Below are 23,250 nucleotides of genomic sequence, written 5' to 3' on the forward strand. Positions count from 1 at the left end.
TTCAGTTTATGTTCGTTTATTGTTGTAACATTTTGTTTTGAACATCAAACACTGCACCAAAATATTAGCCATTCATCTTGCGACAATTGCTTTACTGTAACTAAGAGTACTGTACTGATGTTTACAATTAACTTTGGACAACTTAAAACTTATTAGTGACATTGCTGTCTAATAATCAAATACTTCATCATAGGCTGAACATAATTATTAAAAGAACAAAGTTTCCCCTCCCTTTCTTACTTTCAAACAAAACCAAGAGAGTAGTTTTCACCTGGAAAGAACACTTACTTCAGGGAAAGACCCAATTTTTAACCAGTTTTATTAAACCCTGGAAGCTCTAAAACATGGGAAAACATCATAGGATGATAAAAAGATGAAATTCCCTGGAAGTCTGTTTTTTCCAACTTGTAAAAAGTGAAAGAGCCGACTTCCTTGTTTATTCTTTAAAGGGTTGGCCTGCACGCGCGGTGCCACCTGTGGAAGGGCTGTGTGCAGGCCCCACAGTCGCAGGGGCTGTTCCGGGCCAGCGCTTCCCAGTCATCCAATCTCCTTTGTCCCTCGGTTGTTCTGTGACTTTGAGCAGCTTTCATTTTAGGACATCCCATTTTTAAGTTTTTTCTTTTTCCAGTTGAAAACTATGCAGATGTTTTTAGAGCAAAACACAACACAGTACCCAAAAACAGAGGCAGCCTGCATGCTCCAGGTCTACACGAGCACCTCACAGCCTGACAAGAGGCAGACAGCAATTCACACAGGACGAGCTTCAGCACACAGACAGCAAAGCAAATACGAGACTTCGACTGAACTGCAAAGAGGGAAAGGGCCATTTCACCAATGGAGTAACTGAGAGAATAATGACTTGGAGCCCAATCTGCCTGCCATCTCCCTGAGCCGTCACCCGTCACTGAAGATAGTGCGAGGGTGATGCTTCAACTCACCATCCTAAGGGTTTGTGTACAAACACACTCGAGGGCATCTCTTTCACAGAAAGAATAAATGTCATTTGTACCAAATGGCAATGGATTTTCAGCACAAACTTAATACTTTCCTAACACTACAGCAATAGTAATCATCTACTTTCAGCAAGAGGGACTCCTTTAAACAAGGAAAAACACTCACATTAATTAGTCTATGTACCCACTGGATCAATCTGCAGCAACAAAGTCTAGTGCTAGCAGACACAGGGACAGAGGGACCAGCTACCCTCAACACAGGGCCAGGAGAGCCGGGTCCTAGACTGAACCCTCTAAGAAGGCCCATGTGTCCAAAGAGAAGAGCTGTCAAGAAAAAGAAACTAGTCAAAAACTCTTTAAAGGACAACCTAAAAAGGATTAAAGATGTATACTAAGATTTTTCAGTACCATACATATGCAAAGAAGTCCTACTATAAGCTCAGTTAAACACATAAAGCTCTCATTCTTCCTCTAAATAGAAGGCAGTCAAGAGGACACACAGATGGCATCTATGAAATAAGGTGGCTGCACGGCTGCTGTATTAGAATTCACAAACTGGGTAGAACTTCATATAAACAGAACCCAGGATCCCTAACCTACTGTAGATAAAGAAACTCATTAAAGAATTAGTCCTTATGAACTATTTAAGCTGGGGGAAGCTTCGCTCGGGAGAAGGCTCATGTGGTCCCTTCTCTGGGAACATGAGCCTTCCTAGGTTTTGCCACTGAGAACTGTTTAGGGGATTTCAACATTGTCTCTGCATCCGACAGCACTAGGAAAAATGGCTGAAATCAGTCAGGGACTTTCAACTCTCCAATCTGGAAAAATAACCACCCCTATTTCTCTATCTCTAGATCAGCATTATTTTAGGTGAAGCAAACTAAAACATGTAGAGGTTCCACTACAATGGCAGGGGCACGAAGAGTTGGCCATGAGACCACCCCGAGCACCAAGCCTGTATCTGCAGATCCCTCTCTGCTCAGGAACCACCACGTCCTGTGTTCTCGCCAATGAAGACCAAGACCTGGGGTTGGTTCTGGGCTCCTGACGGTTCTCTCAATGTTAACAGTGCAGCTCTGTCAACACTCAGCATACCAAAAGCTCTGGAGCAGCTTATGGCACACCTTTCCCTGGTGCCATCTCTTCAGACATGATGTGAGTTCATTACAACCACATCAGTAAATGGAGCTACCATGTATATTTTAGTGAAAATACATAGGCACCCGTGTCCCCATGGGGTCTCACAGGGCTAGGCTGGGGACACTGCTTGGGGCGGGGGGCAGTCTGCTCCATAGGAGCTCCGAGACCCCTCTTTGACACTGCTTCCACCGGCCTGATTACAGAGTGTGATTCCAAAAGCCAAAGTCACACACTGCTAGCCAGTGCCTTTAAGCAAGCTTCACTGTGCTTCCCTGAAAATCTGAATCACAGAATTTTAGAAATCCTGTTCCAAGGCAAGACGCTTTCCAAAGGCCCACACCAGGCAGCAAGCAGAGGGATCCAGCGCTCTTCCCAGGACCCCACTCAACCGCCTATCTGCATTTCTGAGGCCTCCCTAAAAGCAGAGTTGTTGGGGGCAGGGCGGGGTTTGGTCTGTTTTAAGACCCACCTTCCCACTTTCATTACAGACATCATATATATACTTGTGAGACCTGTTCTTCTGGTGAGGTCTAAGAAATTAAGGGCTTGTGGAGTTGTCACAGATGAGAGGAGGATGCTCTGTGGGGATCCTTCCCCAAAGAGGGCCAGGTTTATGGGACTGGGCTCAGTGGCTCTGGTGCATGGGCCCTGCGGGGGCGGGGGTCCTGCCCAACTTGGCCCACTGGAGCAGTTGACCCCTTCAGTGTAGCTGGAAACGAGGCGCCCAGAGAAGAAACGTGCACAGGCAGCTTCAGCCAGCATCACTGACTGGGCCCGCAGCGCTTCAGGGACCCTGACATCTGAAGACAGCCCTGGTTACAGAAGCCACCTCAACTGCCCAGTGGAAACTGGAACACTTCACTGTGTGCAGTGTTTTGGTCCACTCTTTTTTGGCTGCTTTTTTCTCCCTTTAAAATGATGCAATGGAAGGAGCCCCCAGCTCACAGCAGGAAACGTGTGTGACCCATGAAGGAGGGATCCCAGGCCTCCAGCCCCAGGCCCAGTTCCTCCCTTCTCCTTCCAGGAGCTGAGGTGCAGACCTGCCGAGCCTGAGCAGCCGGCCTGGGAAAGCAAAGGAGGATGGTGGGACCAGCTCCAGGAGCACCTGTCCCTGCTGGGGAAGGCTGCTATCTGAGGTCAGCAGAAGAGCCAGCTGCCTTCCCTTGCTGTGGGGAGGGGGACCAAGCCCTGCCCACCCACTGAGGTGCCGCCTCAAGACAGGTCATCCAGGTCCACTTCAGGGATCGGGTCTCGCCAGTAGCAGAAGGAGCTGAACTCCGGGCAGGGAAAAGCGGAATTCTGCTCCTTACTGAGAAGGGGGAACACATGCTCCACGAGCTCACTCAGCCTGTGATACCTAAGAGAAAGGTTGGGGAAGAGGCACAGGCTATTACTTCAAGATCGGTCAAAGGCACAAGATGGGGGGCTGTGAAGCTGTCACTCAGATTGCTCAGGTGGGCAGGTTCAGAGGCAGGCCTCAGTCCCATCACAGGGCTCAAACTCCCTCTTACAAGTCTAGGATAACCAGAGACCCCTCAAACAGATATTGTGAAAGAGAGATACCCACAGAGGAGATGCAGTTGATCCTTTGATCACGGCCTGATCTCAAGGATCGGGGGAAAAGGACAGGGTCTGTCTGTCCCCAACTGTACCCCTGGCTGCAGGGCGCTGGGCTGAGAGCCGAGAATGTACTTACGATGACTTGTTTCCTTTGGTTCTTTCTTGTATTAATTCACCCTTGGGGTTCACGGTGAATATTCTACAGTCTGGAACTCCAACTTGTGTGTAGGCATAGACATCCTGCAGAAGAAAATAGCAAGTGGGTGATTCCAGGGAGGAGAATTCAGGAGATACTTCTCAGGCTCCTTGTGAGCCAGAAGCACTGCACAGACAGACTCGACAGAAAACATGCGGAGGCACCACAGTGCAGTTGCCACCGAAACTGAGCTTTAGACAAACCTAAACTACAGAGTGGTGCTTGGAGAGTCAGAAAACTTGGGCAGCCACCAAGGGGAAGCCAGGGGCCCTGGCACAGAAGAGGCCAGAGAGGCCACATCTTCTGCACACTGAGGCCCGATGGCCCTGCAGAAGGGAGGCAGGTTGGGAAGTGCTAGCGAACGGCCAGCACTGACCCTGGCTCTGGGGTGATCCAAGGACGCAGCTTAGAACTGCTTAGAAGAGGAGCCGGAGTTGCCTGAGGAAATGGAATGGCAGCCACAGAAACGATGGAAAAGCGTCCTTCGTATAAATTCTGGGGCAGATCTGCACCTACAGGACCTCCCCAGTTGCTATAGATATTTGGAAAAGATCAAGTGAAAACCGAACAAGCAGAACAGATGTCTCATTTTGCTTACAAAACTGCTTTGAGAATTGGGACGTGGCTACACCCCACGAAGTACATCCCTCTGAATTTCACCCACATCAGAACCCAGAGCCCAGGAGATACTCACATTTGGACGGTTTCCAAAGGCAGCATAGAAGGGCTGCTTGGACGGGGCAAACAGATTCTTGATATCATTTAGACACTCAATTTTGAACTTCTCTGGTTTCTTTTCTATCACTTCTCTAAGAAAAAAATACAAATACAATCACCAATCCCAAAATGGTCGTTTTCCCCAGTAAGTGGTCCTAAAAAAATTTCAGTGCTCACAACCACCCAATTTCTTCAATCCTTTGTAACTGGAATCTTTCCTTCTCCTTCTTTGCCAGTCTGATAACTAAGAAAATTTGAGTGATGAAGTTTAGGGAAGGAGAAAACTTGACAGTTCTTAGAACCTGCCTTTCTTCACCAGGCCCGCCACATGGCAGGTGAGCAGTATGTGGTAGGACACCATGAGGGACCAAAGAACTGGGAGAGGCGTGGCGGCTCCAACATCTGACGTCTGTTCCCACACATCCCCCAACCTTGGGCCCAGCCCCACCCACATGCTGGGGCAGCGGGCTGCCTGCCAGAGAGGTACCTGTGGAAGGCGGAGAACAAGCTGCTGGGGGACAGCATCAGGGGGCCCCGGGGCAAGATTGTGCCCTTGTCATTGACCCAGTGCAGGTAGCCACGGGTCATGTCGGCCATGCCAATGGCACGGGCCGAGCAGTACAGAAACTTGTAGCCGTTCCTGAAAGAAAACACACCCTGTTAGCCCACACGTTCTGGCTAAGAGAAAAAAAAAACAAAAAACAAAAAAACAAAAAAACCCCCACACTTTTCTTTCTTTCTTTCTTTTTTTTGAGTCTCACTCTGTTACCCAGGCTGGAGTGCTGTGGCGCCATCTCGGCTCACTGCGACCTCCACCTCCTGGATTCAAGCAATTCTCCTGCCTCAGCCTCCCAAAGTAGCTGGGATTACAGGCATGCAACACCATGCCCGGCTAATTTTTATATTTTTTAGTGGAGACAGGGTTTCACCATGTTGGCTAGGTTGGTCTTGAGCTCCTAACCTCAGGTGATCTGCCCACCTCAGCCTCCCAAAGTGCTGGGATTACAGGTGTGAGCTACCACGCCCAACCCACACTTTTCTTTTAAAAGATCCACATAAAGTTCTTCTCATTTACTGTGAAAACCAAATTCTCAAATTTAGCAGGAAACTGCTTAGGATTATAGAGGTTTCACCTTTCCATGGAAAAGGTGGGAAAAAAATGGAGGTACAGGCAACTAAGGATTATGTTAAATTTCTAAGTACTGATATAAAATGTTCAGCATCTAGTCCCTGAAAGCCAGATTAGAGGACAGAAAAAACCTTGGACTATCTTTAAATTACCCACTGTAAAGAAAAAATAAAAGCAATGTGCAAGATGCAAACCACTCCATCAGACAAGAAGCAAAATTATACCCAGGTAACTGACATATTCGTAATTTTCATATTATGGCATTCTCAACTAATGCTGAAGACACTGAGGTTCTTCAGATCAATGTAATATATGTATTAGGAACCCACAAAGGCCACAGCACGGCTATCTTCTCCTCAAAGGGTGCCCCGAGAGAGCAGCCCGTGGAAGAACTATTTCCCCCATGCGTGCGTGCACTATCTACTCAAAGAAATACAATTTTAAGGCTGGGCGCGACAGCTCATGCCTGTAATCCCAGCACTTTGGGAGGCCGAGGCAGGGGGATCACCTGAGGTTCGGAGTTCGAGACCAGCCTGACCAACATGATGAAACCCCATCTGTACTAAAAATACAAAATTAGCTTGGCCAGGTGGCACATGCCTGTAATCCCAGCTACTCGGGAGACTGAGGCAGAAGAATCACTTGAACCCGGGAGGAGGAGACTGCAGTAAGCCAAGGTCGCACCATTGCACTTCAGCCTGGGCGACAAGAGCAAAACTCCATCTCAAAAAAAAAAAAAAAAAAAAAAAAAAAAAGAAAAAAAAAGAATTTAAAATACCCAGAAAATAAACCAAAAATGAAAATCAGCTATCTTGTTAAATTCTAGCTAAAAAAGTAACTGTCATTCTAGTTATAGATGTAGGTAGTGCCTGAAACACAGCACCGTGAGGATTAACTGAGATGACACAGGTAAGACACATGGTTCAATGCCAATGCCAGGTGCACACGGCTCCCACACCATCAACGGGAAAGGAGTGAGGAAGAGCGGGAAGGCTTCAGCATAAACACATGACTCATGTGGACCGAAGATTTACACCATTGTTCTATAGTTCTTAAAGCAAGCTTCCAGCTCACCAGAGCGAGTTAACATGTGGGGAGGGTACCTACTCATTGATGGAATGGTAGAGCTTTGCTATACCCTGGTGAGTCCAGTCTTTGCCCAGCTGTGGGAGAATCTGTCCCAAAGCATCCGACCTAAGAAAACGGTAGAAACAGGAAAACGTATCAGGAATCAAACACATAGAGCGTTTTCCTATTGGGTTGACTATCAGCTGCCAATAACTAATTGGTGGCGGGACACTCTTAAAAGGGGATTTAATCACAGCTTCAAGCAACTGCAAGGCCATCCCATGCAAATGCACCCACTGAGGTGCTTCTGAAAGCGGAGTCTCACGAGCGCCAGATGCGTGTGTTCGGAAGTAACTGACTACCACACATTCTCTTTTCCTCCGCCCCAATGTCAAGGGGCTTGTTTTCGTATCAGAATTGAAACCAAATAACTAAATCTTTCCAAAACTGATTTTTGACATTTGTTATGCACCCTCACCATCTCCTCCATGCAAAAAAATGACCCCATGTGGACTATACTGGGGACGCCTCAGGGCATATAGCTTATAAAATGCCTTGGCTGAGGGCTTCGCGCCCCAGGTGAGGAACTCCCCACCACACACTGCCTGCCCCTCCATGAGCACGGGGCTGTTCCCTGCCACCCACCTGAAGTATTGAGCTTACTTGGTTATTGTCCCATCAATATCAGAAATGATGATCTTGTCATTCCAGTTCCACAGGTAAATGGTCCCTGCACAGCGACAGGTGCCTTGATACTGGGTTGTAATACTAAACACAACATCATTTGGGCCATCATGGAGCTTCAGTTTTGCCTTTTTAAAAAGCATAAGAATAAAGAAAATCAGCTGAAAACATAGTTTGAAACGATTTAAAAATTCACAGAACAATAACTGGTGTCTCAGAATCCCAACAAGAGGCAGGATGGTTTCCGTGGTCTTAGACGCAGCCCACCACAGCAGCCCACCACAGCCAACCACAGCTAACAACGCCGAGGGAGCCACTGCCTGAACAGTATTTTGGGGTTCCAGGGACTTCTCTGAACCCCCACAAAGCAAAAGGTCTACTACTTCCACACCTGAGAATTACTGCTTTAGCCACAGCCTGCTCTGGTCCCAGCAAGACCTTTTCATACCGAAAATGGGTCAAAGTCAGGGTGGGAAATAAGAGAAGAAATTGTGTCTAAAATGTCATTTCTCTATTGCTGTGGCTCCTAAGAGACAGTACCTGGCTCAGCGCTGGGTTAGCTGTGTATGACTGACTCTCAAGAGTTGGAGGAAGGAGGTCTGGGGTGGGTGGCAGGACCCAAGCCACAGGTTCCCCAGGTGGGCCTGATAGCTCTTGGGGGTGGGGGTCATGGTTCCACTGTGGATAGGCATTGACACGACCATGCCGTGTGGTGTGTATACAGCTGGCGATGTGTGGACAGAAGAGGATGTGCATCAAATTAAACCATTACTAAAATAAGTCCTACTGGACAACACGGATCATGCAAGACTCACGATCTGGTCTGAGGAGAGGCGCAGAGACTTCTTATATGAAGTTGTGCTGCCGTGGCTCAGGGGCTCTGTGGGGATGGGGTCCACTGTGATGGATTCTTCGAGCTCCTGTGACCCCTCATCACTCGAGGAGTCATTCTCAGCCGGCCTGTTCAACATTAGCCCAGTTACGGAAGAGGCAGCAGGGCATTTTATTGATGAGAGCTTTTCATTTAGGATCAAGAAAATAAAGATATCCTAAATCCTTTCTAGGAATGGGTAGAGTTATCCCTTCTGCCATTCTCCCATATCCACAGCTTTGTATGCCTGAAATATTCATATCGTTAACTGATAAGGCCACTTTCATAACTGGCAAGCACTTACTTTCTGACTACGACCTGCTATTTTCTGCTATGCCCAGTGAATGCTAGAAGGTCTACTGACTCTTGTTGAAGAGGGTATGTATGTTTCACAAGGTACAAATTAAAGAAAACATAATCGTTTACAATGATTTAACAAAACTAGGGGCTGGGTGCGGTGCTTCACACCTATAATCCCAACACTTTAGGAGGCCGAGTTAGGAAGACACCTTGAGCCCAGGAGTGTGAGACCAGCCTGGGCAACATAGGGAGACCTAGTTTCTACGAAACATTTAAAAATTAGCCAGGGGTAGTGACACTTGTCTGTGGTCCTAACTACTTGGGAGTCTGAGGCAGGAGGACTGCTTGAGCCCAGAAGTTTGAGACCAGCCTGGGCAACACGGCAAGACCCTGTCTCTACAAAATACAAATTTAAAAATTAGCCAGGCATGGTGTCCCACGCCTGTAGTCCCAGCTACTCAGGAGGCTGAGGCAGGATTGCATGAGCCGAGGAGCTATGATTACGCCATTGCACCCCAGCCTGAGTGACACAGTGAGACTCTAGAAAAAAACAAAAACTAGTAAGAAAAATTTTAGACACCCCTTAAAAGATATAGGATGGGGGGGTGGTAAGGGGCAAGAAAATAAACCCTCAGCCTTAGACACTAAATGAGACGGCCAAGGGCTGGTAGAAGCAAGCATGCACTGGCCTGGGGGAGGTGGACAAGCAGAAGCAGAACAAGGCGTATCGCAAGCAACTCCTCTCAGGGCTGCTTACCCTAACTTTCCAAAGAATGCTGTTTCTTCCAGGAAATGAAACCCACCCAAGCCAACCTTCAGATTATTTTTTATGTCTCCCTTTGGCTCCGGATGGGATGCAGGGGGAGCAGGGGCACCAGGGACAACACGGCTAAAACATTCCTCATAACCTCTTCCCATACACTGATGCCACGGCTCCACAAGGAGGTAGGGTATTTATTTTTCTAAGCTGGTGATGTTTTTTAGAAAAGCAGCTGTCATCTGCTGAGTGGCACAAATATATCACATCACGCTGTATCTGTAGAATATGTTCCCAAGAACTAAACAAGCTGCCAAAATCAACTTAGAAGTAATGGCCCTGCTAGGAGGGCCTGAGTGCTATGAGCTGGGCAGAGGACAGGGCACCCACCTGGCACTGGCCGGCTCCTTGGAGCTGGATGGCAGGTCACTGGCTGGCGGTGCCTCAGATTTTCCCTCCTTGGATTCTGGCAGCTGTAACAGCAAGATGATAATGGCAACATGCAATTTTTTCCCTACAGATAAGCCAAGTTCATCAGCAGCCCTCTCTAGGAAAGAACACAACTGCTTTCTGAACCCACAACTTAAAAATGCTCAAAACCCAGACTTTCTCTATTCTGAGCCAAAGAATTAGAAACCTAAGACAGAAGTCATGTGCTTCTACACAAATCACTGTCCCTACAGACCCAGAAGTAAAACATTTTAAGAGCCCCATTTCAAGTCACAAAACATAATACAAGCAACCCAAACTTGTTAGGTCCCCAGCTTCCTTCTCTTCCTGGGAGTAACTCACCACGTGCAGAAGGGACTGAAAGGCAGCCCCCTTGCTGACGTGGACATGAACTTGGTTCAGGCAAGAATTCCCTTCTGACATTTGAAAAACAGGTGAAAACTCCCTGAACCCTCTTTTTCAGAAGGTGTTGGGGAAAAAAAGACTTGCTCTGCTGCTTGTTTAGTATGGTTCTCTGGATGAATTTCTACGGAGACCTGGTGGAACAGATTCTGGTTATTTGTATCTGGAACTATGAAGGCGGACGATAATCTTCTGCTCCTATCTGATAGGTAATGCAGTGAAGTAGAAAGAGCACAGGCTCTGAAGTCAGACTCAAGGTCTTGCCCCAGCTCCATCTCTCACCAGTTACGTGACTTCGTGAAGCACCCAGGTTTCCTTACCTATGAAATGGCAATTCAAACATCTCTAGTGCTGAGCTACAGTAAAGGACCACTTGGAACAGCACCTGTACGTCGTAAATGCTCAAAAATGGAAACTGCTATATGGTAAAATAGCCCTATACAGTCCACATTCCTGTGCCTGACAAAAAGGTTTTTTGAATAAATCAAAGATTCATTTCTTTCAGCCCATGAAAACAATGACCTCTAGGTCTGTTACCTGTTTGGTCATGCTTTCTCTCTTTCGCCAAAACCACCAGCGACCAGATTTCTTTGGCATCTTGTCTTTGACCCAGGACTCAACTGTGGCCTGAAAACAACCAACCTGGGTTAGTCTAGGCAATCTATTGGTCACACAGCACCTATCTTCTATGCTAGCCTGAAGGACGGGGCCTTACTATGGAATGTGAGAACGTGAGCGATGCTCTCTCTATGCCTCCCAGACTCCTCTAGCGTTTTTAACACCTCTGAGAGACAGACCCCGTCCTACTTTCATGGCAGCACAGTTTTGTGACAGCTCTGTGGCATGAGACCAGGCGGTCTGCTACGTAGGACCTTAGGGGCTGACAGGTGGGCAAATCTCATTTATCTATCTTTGGAAAATGTGGTTCTCATGAGTTAAGAGGACCAACTAGGCTGATGATGTCTTCTTGGTGGACAGATTAAAAACCAGTTGTGAGTTTGTATATAACAGGTATGTTAGCCACCATCTGCCCTAACCACACTGATGTCAAGCTTCTCTTGGCTACATCACCTCCGTCTTGCTGCTTCTTCCCATATTAATGGGAGAGAAAGTTTTTTTCATCCATTCCATATTTAACTTATGATTAGTAAAATCTCTCAACTTTTACAGACCATCAGAAACTAGTATTTATATTAATAAAAATGAAATGAAGTGGCAGCCCTGCTAATTTCCCAGAGTTTGGGCATGAGATATTTTTAGTGGGTACATATGACTTTGGTCTTTTATATTAAATATTAAGCTTAAGTAAAACTTTGAATAGTACCCAGTTCAGAAATATGCACATATGGATTTGTCTAAGTACTAGACACTGTGGATGCTTTCGGAAAGGCAGCAGATGGTGGATCACCTCACCTTAGGCAAGCTCTTCTGGAATACTTGCAAGCTAAGGATCATGGGAGCTGCCAAAGCCCAGTTATAGTAACTGTGAGAAACAAAAATTGTGCAAAACCATTACACAGTGAAAGTGAGCAAGAGAGAAGGGGAGGGAATCAGGAAGGGAGAGAGAAGTGACATATAAAATTGCTTATTCTTTTCAATAAAGATGATCAGCTGAAGTTTTTGTCACACGAATAACCTCTGCTTCAAGCACAACTTCTCTGAACAGAGAAGCCGTAAAATCTATCAAACAGAGTAACATTTCAATGCTTCATTTAAAAACAAAATTGAAGCTTTACTTTCACTTCAAAGTCATTGCCCATTGGCTAATTTATATGAGATGACAAGTTTTATAAGAAGGAAAACTTTTATAAGTAACAGTTAAAAATGGCACTTGTAAAAAAACTGCAAGAGTATTTAACAATTATAAAAGCAGGAGTATTTACCGATTGTATATCCTTATTACAAGGTTAGGATTGTCTATAAGTCCAGGGTTTTCTGCAAATTCATGATAAGTAATGATATGCTCCATGAATTTTTCTGCAATGTAAAATAATAATCAATTTGGTTAGAGATTACATAAATCCCTATATGAGACTATTATAATACTCTCTGCATTGCAGAAATTGCAGGCTAAAATCATCTTTCTAAAAAAACTAATTTTTGAATATTCATCAAAAGCAAAATGTCAGATGCTTTTTTTCCCCAGGACAAGAAAGAACACTTCTTTTCTATTCTCCTTTTCCACTGTCTCCCAGTGAAAACTAACTAGTAAAAAGGGACATGCCAGAGACTTTCGAAAAAATACATACAGATGTGGCTAGAGAGGGACAGAAGACAGACACAGAAAGACAGACAGTCACACACACATGCACACGAAAACTGTAAGTTCTATTCTCAGAGGAAGAAACTTTACTGACAGGCAACGGCATAACTGGGGAATGTTCATAGGGGTCTTACAGCTTTAGCAAGCTACATTATATCAAAACATATCTTAAAATTGTTTGGGCTGGCACAGTGGCTCACGCCTGTAATTCCAACACTTTGGGAGGCCGACGTGGGCCGATCACTTGAGGTCAGGAGTTAGGGACCAGCCTGGCCAATACGGTGAAACCCCATCTCTACTAAAAATACAAAAATTAGCCGGGTGTGGTGGCACAAACCTATAATTCCAGCTACTTGGGAGGCTGAGGCAGGCATGACAATCGCTTGAACCCGGGAAATAGAGGTTGCAGTGAGCTGAGATGGCGCCACTGCACTCCAGCCTGGGTGACAGAGCAAGGCTCTGTCTTAAATAATAAAAAACAACAACAAAATACATATGTTACAATTGCTTGGAGAATTAAACAAAACAAAAAAACCTAGAATTTGGCTCAAGGTCTGTGAAATAAATCCCAAGTTCTTGCAGAGTGAATGAGGGCTTCCCATGAATTTTTGTACCCTGTTCCTAAACCTGTATTCTCCTAGATCTAGGCTAACAGAGAAACTGCTCACTTGGATTGTTTCTCCAGGTAATGTGTGTATTACTTACATTTACTTGCCATTTCTGCCTCTTCCAATAAACTCTACCAGACTAAGTCACCAATATTTAAAACAAAGGTGTAACTTTTGTATTTTACATACATTTTGTATTTCTCATTCCCTCGCATATAATTTTTTAAACTGAACATTTAAGAGGATTACAAAAAGAATGTGACCTATTTAACTTTGTCCCTAGAATGAACCACTGGCCATAACACACTTTAAATTTCTTGCAAAATATAAAGCAAACAAACAATGAAGACACAGGGAAGAGGCATAATGAGCTTCCTGTGACCCTGGAAAGGAAAGACTTCAGGAACACATGCTCCTGAGCCTCTGGCCATGCAGTCTGCCACATCATGCCTTCAGTTCCTCTAAGGGAGAAGGAAGACAACAGATGACACTAGTCATGGGAAGAAAATCTTCCCTTAGAGGAAATTCAAACAGGGGCCACAGGCCAAAATGAGAAACACTAAGAGTTCAGTTTTAAAAGGAAGGTTAAAAAAAAATGCTGATGAATTGAGGACAGATGCACACGGCACTCAGCCCAGCCTATAGGCGTCCTGTCATCTCTGCTAAACTCCCTCCTGATTCCTGAGCAAGCTTTACTCTCGTAGGCCAACCCTCCAGCCTAATACAGAAAGTAATCCTCCTAATTTTTGCCAGAAAGACCATTTACTCAGTGGACAATCAACTTTCTACAACTTCAGGGCCCTATATTCATGTCTAAGGCCCAGTGCTTTCCAGAAGGGCAGCTGGGCCCCAGTCCTACAAATGTTTCTGTAACTTTACAGATGAGAAAACTGGTGCAGTGTGATGATCACACCCTGGCGGCTCAGAAAACAGGGCGGCCTGGTAACTCCTAACCTCTTAATTTGAAATTAGAGCCTTTAAGAGCACACTACCTCAAAGCCACCCCATAAAGACGTGTCAATTAAGACCTTGAATGAGGGTATAAGGGTCTGACATTACAGAATATACCTGTTACCTGCACAAGATCCCTAAAGAATGTAAATATCCTGAAATGGCTACATGGTAAGTTTTAACCAAGTGATGACAAGATTGCTCTCTGAAATGAAGACGGGGCACGAACACCCAACTTACCTTTCGAAATTTCTCCATTTTCACTGAGGCCCCCGCAAAGGGAGAGGGTAACGTCAGGCAAGTCCATGGCAGAATCTGAGAGGCACTCAGTGCCGCTATCTGCAGCTGCGCTTCCCACGGACTGTGGGGACTGGGAGCCAGAGAGTGTGTCAGACTCAGGCCACTGCCTGGAGCTGGGCTCCGATTCACTGTGGACAGGGGATGGGGAAAAAGATCTGCTTTATTATAACTCCTTGAATTCCTAGTTTACTGCATGGTTCTCTGGGGGCTCAAACCAAGTAACACATCCCCTAAAAAGAACAGATGGACCTACAATCAGGCATAACTTTTCTTAGGCAGGGTTTAGAATCATACCATAAATGACATGAAAGATAACCTAATATAGTACTAGTGAGAAATTAACTGTGAATATAGTAAATATGTCACAAAATCACCACGGTCATTCACAATAATGCAAACATTTCAACTATGGCCTTTCTGATTTTTAATTAAAGGAGTAAAATAGTTATAAGTATTTATTTACATTTCCATGATGAAAATGACAGGGTAATTAAGAAAATCTGATGTTTGGAAACCTTTGATCCTAACGTCCTAGAAAAAGCTGTGGCACTTTATACATCCTGTAGAAAATTACTGTAGTCCAAGGCTATATTCTTTAAAACCAAAACTTTTCTAAGTTCGCCTATTACCTCACAAAGAAGGAAGGAGAAATTAAATGAGCAAATTCTCCAGAGGCAAGACCCACCTAGAAAAAGAAATGTATTCAGAAATAAACTGGATGTAACTGTTCTTCCAGGAGCTAAAGATGAGGTTACTGAATATTTTCATTTTTCAAGATAAGGCACAGAAGCCAGGTTTCAGAAGGTGATCAAGGGAAACCTTATGCAATGAAGTGTAAATTTAAGAGAGAATAATCATGAATGGCACAGCACCTTAAGTCTCACAGTCACCAATGCTTACTACTCCATACCCTTTGAATAGGTATTTAATGTTACATATGAGATACTGAGAATTTTCAAATTCACTTATTTTATTCAAAAAGCCAGTATTTTTTATGTTGATTTTAAAAAACAATGACCCAGAGGTTTATTGGCCCTTTCAAACAAATCTCATCTTTGAGCAGTAGGTGGCAGCAGACTACAGACATGTTGTAACCAGGTAACAGTTTCAAAAGCTGTTTCCCATTTGAATCAACAAAAAAATTCAGATTTTTTGGATTTTTTCCTCTTAATAGCAATGCACACTCACACCCACAAAATTGAGATTAATTGGACTGACAGAATGTTCTCACTGGAAACAGAAAATCAGCAGAACTGTTGTTATATTGGGGGTGAAGGGCAAGGCCAACCCTTGTGTTCACCACACCTGTGTCCTCTTTTCTCCGGGGCACACGGCGAGGCCCCCTTGCAGTCAGGTGTGGCCACATGAGCACATGACTGAGCCGTGAATATGGACGGAAGGCATACGTGTTGCCCCTCCCCAGGGGCCCTATGTGATGCTCATTCCTTTCTCTGCTGCCCGTAAACTGGACTCTGAGACCCTAGGGGGATGGGAGAGCCTCAAGGTGAAAGGACCCTGTGTTCCTGAATCCCTGTGGGCAAGGCCTCCCCCTAAACACCAACACAGAGCATTCTCACAGGGGCAAGAAACAAAATTCCATCACCGTAGGCCAATGAGATCAGGAGTTCCACCTCTACAGCAGCTAGTGTTACCCCAACCAGTAACAACATCTACACACATGGGGATGCCACCAAATACAAAAGTGTGTGATCTATATTAAAGTTTAGTGATAATTACAGATACTGTAAATTTGGTAATGAAGATGCTAAGGATCATGACATGACTAATGCTTACATGGATTACAAGAGTCTCACTCACTATCTTTAAATATTTATGAAATGTTTCAAGAAATAGTTAATGAGGCAAGAAGCTTACTTAGCACATGGACAGTGACTGTGAACAGTTAAATTACAGTAGAGTGGAGTAAGGTATCATCACCTTAGTTACTCTCATTTTTTAAAAGAGAAACTAAGACATACACCTAAAGAATACCAATATAAATACATGAGTAAGGCCTGGAAAATGTGGGGAAAAAAGTGGTAATTCTATGACAGCTTATATTTGAACTTTCCTTTTAAAATAAAGCCGTTTCAGTTTTTTCATCTTAAAAAAATCCAACTATTACTTCAAATGAAAGAGATATGTTGAGACACATTTAGGACAGAGCTAGAAAGGAGTTTTAAGAACTTTCCCAAAATACCTGTAAAAAATTTAAATAGCTTTATGTCAATCCCATCTTTCTATTCCAGATAAAAAACAAAATATACTTTTCAGTAGTTCATTTACAAGTGTTTAATTATGTGTACCTATGGCTCAGTATAGTCAAGTCATACCTTCCATGGAGAAAAGTTGTTTTTTTGTTAACCACAGAGTAGCAGTTTAACAGAATTCCCCTAAGAGTGGAAATGAACTTGGGAAGGCAGTCCAAGTGTATCATATTTGAGGACCATATTTGAAGTAATTCAAAGGGAAAATGGTGCGGGACAGTGAGGGAGGCTGGGTGGCAGCTGTGGAGCTGCAGGGGATGTGGGGAACACGGGCTGCGGGGGCAGTGCCTCACCAGATACAGATCCAGTTCAGAAAAGGCTCAGATCTCAGACTCCAAAGAAGTGAAAGCTTTCTTTGGAAAACATTTTCAAATAAAGATGTGTTTCTTTTAAAACACATAATAAAATAAATGCTAAAAAATTTTCCCAAGCATGTTGAGTTTGTATTAACCACTACAGGAAATGCTAATCAGAAGTCATATACCCTTATGTAGGTTAGCTAGTATCTCTCTCCTCATTGCATTGAAAATGTCTTCATAAGTAATTATTAATTTCAAGTCACTATATTGAAATAAGACATGCACTATTTCTAAATTTTCCAAAACCTGAAGCCAGCATCAGATTTAGCTAAAGGACACCATCATCTTATTCCTTTTTCCTGAGATGAAATGTTTTACTCTAGAAATAACTAGACTATTTCAGAGCTGTCCTTCAATAAATAAGGACCACTCTACCTTTTAGGGAAATAAAGAGCTGCAACTTCAGGTTCTAGACCCTTTAAGTCATCAAGGTAAATATCATCAGGTCCCTGGTGTTGGCTTCTTTTGTGAACACCTGTTTAAAAAAAAAATCAGAGGTAAGAATTTAGTTATTCTTCATTTACAACTGTAAAACACGCACGTTTGCAAACAGTAAGACTGACAAGCAGGATTTGAATAGGGTTTTAAAGGTGTCAACCAACCTTTTTACTTAGGTTGGTTCTCAGCCATCCATGCCAATAGAAGAGAAGTTCAGTGCTCCATACATATACTTTGATTTTACTCATTCTCTCATTTGCTGTTAATTGAGTAATACTAGCCCCTAAATAATTTATATTTTAATGGTGAAGTCTTTTTTATATTTATAGGTCTAAGAACAAGCATGACCAAACTTAAGGCAACCACCTGCATTGGGAACGAGGGCATTACTCTAAAACCATGAAGGGAAGGTTGTCTGGGCACAGGATATTCACATGGTGCCCAAGTATCCACCCTGCATTACCTTCTAACTACAAAAGGGCAAAAAATACTTCACAATGGATAGATGTGGCAGATAACATCTTAAACAATAATCACGTTCAGCATTACTATTAGTGGTCATCATGAGATACAATATGAGTACTCAATATATGCAATAAAGTAATCTTCAATTCAAACAATAACTCTAAGCCTCTAGACCTGTACTGCCCACTCTAGTGGGCACACCACATGTGGCTACTGAGCATTTAAACTGTTGCTAAAGTGAGGTACACAAAATATGTTAAAAATGCGTAAAACACACTAAGATACTTCATTAATAATTTTATATTGATTATATATTAAAATATTTTGGATTTATTGGCTTATATGAAATACATCACTAAACTTAATTGCACCTTTTTTTTACTTTCTTAAAAGTGGCAATGAGATGATTCAAAATTACACGTGATTCATATTCCATTTCTAGTGGGCAGTATGTTCTAGAGCTAACTCCCAGTTAAGAAAATATAGGAGTGTCACCTTTAAAAAAACAATTGGACAAATCCAGAACATAAGAGAGCCTAGAAGACACTGGCTGGGCTCTTTAAAAGGTTACTATCACGGGTGTAGAGTGGGTATGAGGGTGTGTATGGGTGTATGAGAGAGTTATAAAATAAAAAAGATTAAAAGAAACATAAAAATCAAATGCAACATGTGAACCCTGATGCAATTTTGGCTTGGGAAACAGGCCAGCTAAAAAAATATTCTTGGTACAATTAGGGAAACGTAAACATGAATTCTTCAAGATGACAATAGTACTGGGGCTATGCAGAGAACGTTCACATTCTTAGAAGGTATATCCTGGCATATCTAAGAGTGAAATGTCATGCCTCCAATTTGTTTTCAAACGTTTTATTAATAAAACACTTTATGTGGATGAATGGAGAGATGTAGGGAGAAAGGGGTTGAGGAGAGAGCGAGGGCAAAAATGTATAATAAAAAGTAGAGGGGGAAAAAGAATGAGGCCAAAAGAATAGTAAAAACCACTCAGGGTTCCCGTCTCTAGTCAGATCCTGCACTGTGTGCTAAGAACAGGGGTCATTAGTTCCAAAAACAAAGCATTCATCCTAAAAGAACTGGATTTCCCTCCTTAACATTTCTAGAGTATAACAAGTGGCTACAGGCCTTTGGTGGAAGAGCAGGTGCCAAGTTAAGCCACCATTAGCTAGATGGTTTTATCTGACCACCAACACCTTCGACAGTCACATTCTTTCATTTTAGATAAATTATTTCTGAGTGAACTTGAAGGTCCATACCTAATATATATTAAGTTGGTTTATAATTACCTAATCTTTGGTGCTAGAATATTTTTTTAAGTGAAATAGGTAATTGGCTATATATGATGCTGGGTAATTTTAGAGAAGGTTTACACTTTCCTAAAAATAGGATCCAAGGCCAGAGTTCAGAATACATATGTTCTGACTCTTACTGTACCAAGTATCGATGGTTGGCTTTTTATTTTCAAATAGTAAGGATGTTCTGATTTATTAAACTTGTGTTCCAAAAGTGAGGAAGAACTGTTGAACCAAGAGTTGGATGTTTTCTCTGCTTATTTTTTTTTTGAGACAGGGTCTCACTCTGTCACATGGGTTAGAGTGCAGTGGTGCAATCACAGCTCACTGCAGTCTCGACCTCCCTGGGCTCAGGTGACTAGAATAACTTTCTAAGGTAATTTTTATTTTTTATTATTATTTTTGAGACAAGGTCTCACTCTATTACCCAGGCTGGAATGGAGTGGCATGATCTTGGCTCATTGCAACCTCTGCCCCAGGGCTCAAGCGATCTTCCCATCTCAGCCTCCCAAGTAGCTGGGACCGCAGCCACCATGCCAGGCTCAGTTTTTCATGTTTGATAGAGACAGGGTTTCACTATGTTGCCCAGGCTGATCTCGAAATCCTGAGCTCAAGTGATCCGTCCACCTTAGCTTCCAAAGTACTGGGATTACAGGTGTGAGCCACTGCACCTAGCCTTCTACCTATTTTAGAGGGAAATAATCAGCAAAAGAAAGCACATACTCATAATCATAATTAGTATGCATTGATTTTTATCCAATATTACTGCTAAAAAACCTACCTAATTTAGCCTCAGCTAAGCTGTTTCAAGTGAAAACATTTTTTCTCTAATTTTTTAAGATTCTACTTCACTTTACTGACATACCTAATCAATAAAGTGGTTAATTTTACTCATCAATTGATTACAACTCATTATTTGTTTTCTCAGTAAATGCTTCTCAAGAACCCACTAAGTAGCAACAGTCAGGAGACAGCAGTGTGCAAGTCAGGCCCTGCTCCAACTGGACTTTCCAGGGGGACGCCATGGAAAGCAATTGTAAGAAAGTGAGTGATGGGCCTGGGCACGGTGGCTCACACCTGTAATCCCAGCACTTTGGGAGGCCGAGGCGGGCAGATCACCTGAGGTCAGGCATTTGAGACCAGTCTGGCCAACACGGTGAAATGCCATCTCTACTAAAAATACAAAAAATCAGCTGGGGATGGTGGTGTGTGCCTGTAACCCCAGCTACTCAGGAGGCTGAGGCAGGAGAATTGCTTGAACCCGAGAGGCGGAAGCTGCAGTTAGCCAAGATCAGGCAATTCCACTCCAGCCTGGGCAACAAGAGCGAAACTCCAGCTAAAAAAAAAAAAAAGTGTGTGATGGGTTTCGACTGGTGAGTACAAATACAGAGGCAGCCATCACATGTTATGTGGAACACTGAAATAATTTACCATCTAATTTGAGAGTACCTGGAGCCAAATTAAACAAACGATTACCTTTCTTCTTTGATGGCGAGTCTACTTTAGCTGCCGGTTTGGATTCCGAGGGTGCCTCCGCTAAGGCTGGGTTGGGAAGGTGGTCTGCATCTAACATAGATGAAATCTGAGTACTCTCAAGAGGAGGTTCAAGAAGCTCTGCCACAGACGTTGGGTCGCTCATCTGTGTACCCAGGGCTCTGGGTTTGGGCTTCACTATGGTACAGACAGTGTCTTCCATGGAAGCATCCTTCTCAACTTCACTTATGAGGTTGTCCTCACTGGGAATTACCCGAAAATGAGTATTTTCTGATGGTGTAATTGTAGCTGTTCTAGGATGATGGTCAGATCGTTCTCTTTTGCTGACCTAAAAAAGTTAAATTGTTTAAAAATTAAACTACTTTCAGAGTATTTGTTACAATCTATTTCCTAAGCTGGCAATCTGTTCATTCTATTTTTAACTTAACACATTCATTAAATATCTTAGTTTGTACATGTAAAAATTCCATAATAAAGTGAGAAAAACTAACAATTGCCTTTTGTTCAATATCATGATACTTAATAAATGTTCTGGCCAGGCACGGTGGCTCACGCCTATAATCCCAGCACTTTGGGAGGCCAAGGTGGGCAGATCACTTGAGGTCAGGAGTTCGAGATTGGCCTGGCCAACAGGATGAAACCCTGTCTCTACTAAAAATACAAAAATTAGCCGGGCATGGTGGCAGGCGCCTGTAATCTCAGTTACTCGGGAGGCTGAGGCAAGATAATTTCTTGAATCCGGGAGATGGAGGTTGCAGTGAGCCGAGATGGCACCACTGCATTCCACCCTAGGTGACAGAGCGAGACTCTATCTCAAAAAAAAAGGTATATGTTAAATGTTCTACTGTGAAGTTATACTGGAGAAGACTGAGGAAACTGACAATTTTCAGTTACTAAGAAGTAGAAAATATTCATTTTGGGGGAGAAAACTAAATGAAAATTTAGCCCTCCTTGGACCACATCAAGGCTCTGTTAAAACAGTATAAAAGTGGCAAGTCTAAATTCGATCACAAATATAAGCAAAATGTATATTTAAAAAACCTAAATTCAACAGAAGATCTAAACATTTTCTCTCTCAAGAAATTTATCTTCCCAGTTCTTTCTTCTTTCATTATGAGCTGGAAAAAATGGTTTAACAATTTCTTGTTTAAAATTTCCGTGTTGGCTAGGGATGGCGGCTCACGCCTGTAATCCCAGCACTCTGGGAGGCCAAGGCAGGAGGATCTCTTGAGCCCAGGAGTTTGAGATCAGGCCAAGCTGATATAGCGGGACCTTGTCTCTACAAAAAATAAAAACTAAAAAATTAACTGGGTGTGGCAGCACACACCTGCAGTCTCAGCTACTTGAAAGTCTGGTGTGGGAGAATCACCTGGGCCCAGGAGGTTAAGGCTGCAGTGAGTTGTGGCTGCACCACTGCTCTCCAGCCTGGGTGACAGAGCAAGAACTCTGTCTCCAAAAAAATAAAAAATAAAAATTGAGTTTGAAAATTTTAGTTTATTTTAAGGTGCTTTTAAAATTTCCTTATAATAATTAACAATCATTATTATTCAGTAAATAGAAATATACACAAAATACTACTGAATTCCTTCGGTTGCAAATATATAGTCCAAATGTTGAATTTACTTTTATGACATGAGGGCACTATCATTTATATTCATGAGAGCCCAGTCAGAAATTGCCTCCTTTACTTATGGGTGGAGGGATTCTTCACTTGTTTAATCAGACACTTTCCACAGGCAAGTAAACCCGAGTACCTTGGTGGACTCTGGGAATCCGCCCCACGTCCACTCCATGTGAGACTCTGATCTGAGCAGGCTCTCAGCAGGTTTCACCTCCAGCTCTGAATCACTCTTAGGACACGCTGTCTGGGGATAGGTGCTGCAAAGAGAACAAAGACACATGATGACTTGAAAGTCGGGAAACCTTCAGTCTTGCTGAGCCTGACAGATTAAAAGAAACAAATTTGAATATTTTGACTTTATCCTGCATATATAAAAACTCTATGGAAGGGAGCATCAATTATTTCTTCCACTTGAGTTCTTTAATAATAAAAATGACACCAACCAGTATTTAAGAGGACTTACCAGGTCCTTTGTAAACACTGTAGATTCATAATCTCATTTGCTTTTCACAAGAAATCAATGAGAAAGAAGATAATTTTGTAGGAAAGGAAAAGCAGGCAAATTAACGTAACACCCGAGGATTTGATTGCAGAATAAACAGTTATGACTATACTTTTTTTCACTATATTATTCAGTTACAGCCAACAGTTGACACTAAAAGATGAAAATTTTTAAGAATTGCAGATGAGTGGGCACAATGTCTCATGTCTATAATCCCAGTGCTTTGGGAGGCCAAGGCGAGAGGATCACCTGAGGCCAGGAGTTCAAGAATAGCCTGGGCAAAATAGCGAGACTCTGTCTCTACAAAAAATTTAAAACTTAGCTGAGCACAGTGGTGCATGCCTGTAGTCCCAGTCACTCAGGAGGCTGAGTGGGAGGATCACTCGAGCCCAGGGGTTTAGGCTGCAGTGAGCTATGAGTGTGCCACTGCACTCCAGGCTGGGCAACA

The 23,250-nt window shown here is 43.3% G+C and overlaps 1 protein-coding gene across 1 annotated transcript in view; it reads right to left on the minus strand.

The window, feature by feature from the left end:
• Positions 1-23,250, minus strand: part of LPIN2 (lipin 2) — a 105,686-nt gene continuing 82,436 nt past the window's right edge. The window contains exons 6-20 of the mRNA XM_032152704.2: positions 22,434-22,557; positions 20,662-21,007; positions 17,351-17,450; positions 14,290-14,477; positions 12,111-12,204; positions 11,641-11,710; positions 10,765-10,854; positions 9,766-9,848; positions 8,263-8,407; positions 7,427-7,575; positions 6,803-6,889; positions 5,054-5,206; positions 4,544-4,658; positions 3,790-3,893; positions 1-3,450 (exon numbers count right to left, since the gene is read on the minus strand). Of these exons, the coding sequence (XP_032008595.1) occupies positions 3,306-3,450; positions 3,790-3,893; positions 4,544-4,658; positions 5,054-5,206; positions 6,803-6,889; positions 7,427-7,575; positions 8,263-8,407; positions 9,766-9,848; positions 10,765-10,854; positions 11,641-11,710; positions 12,111-12,204; positions 14,290-14,477; positions 17,351-17,450; positions 20,662-21,007; positions 22,434-22,557 (1,993 nt within the window). The 3' untranslated portion in view covers positions 1-3,305. The remainder of the gene's footprint in view (positions 3,451-3,789; positions 3,894-4,543; positions 4,659-5,053; positions 5,207-6,802; positions 6,890-7,426; positions 7,576-8,262; positions 8,408-9,765; positions 9,849-10,764; positions 10,855-11,640; positions 11,711-12,110; positions 12,205-14,289; positions 14,478-17,350; positions 17,451-20,661; positions 21,008-22,433; positions 22,558-23,250) is intronic.

Source organism: Hylobates moloch, unplaced genomic scaffold (genome assembly GCF_009828535.3).
Source record: "Hylobates moloch isolate HMO894 unplaced genomic scaffold, HMol_V3 SCAFFOLD_5, whole genome shotgun sequence".
NCBI lineage: Eukaryota > Metazoa > Chordata > Mammalia > Primates > Hylobatidae > Hylobates > Hylobates moloch.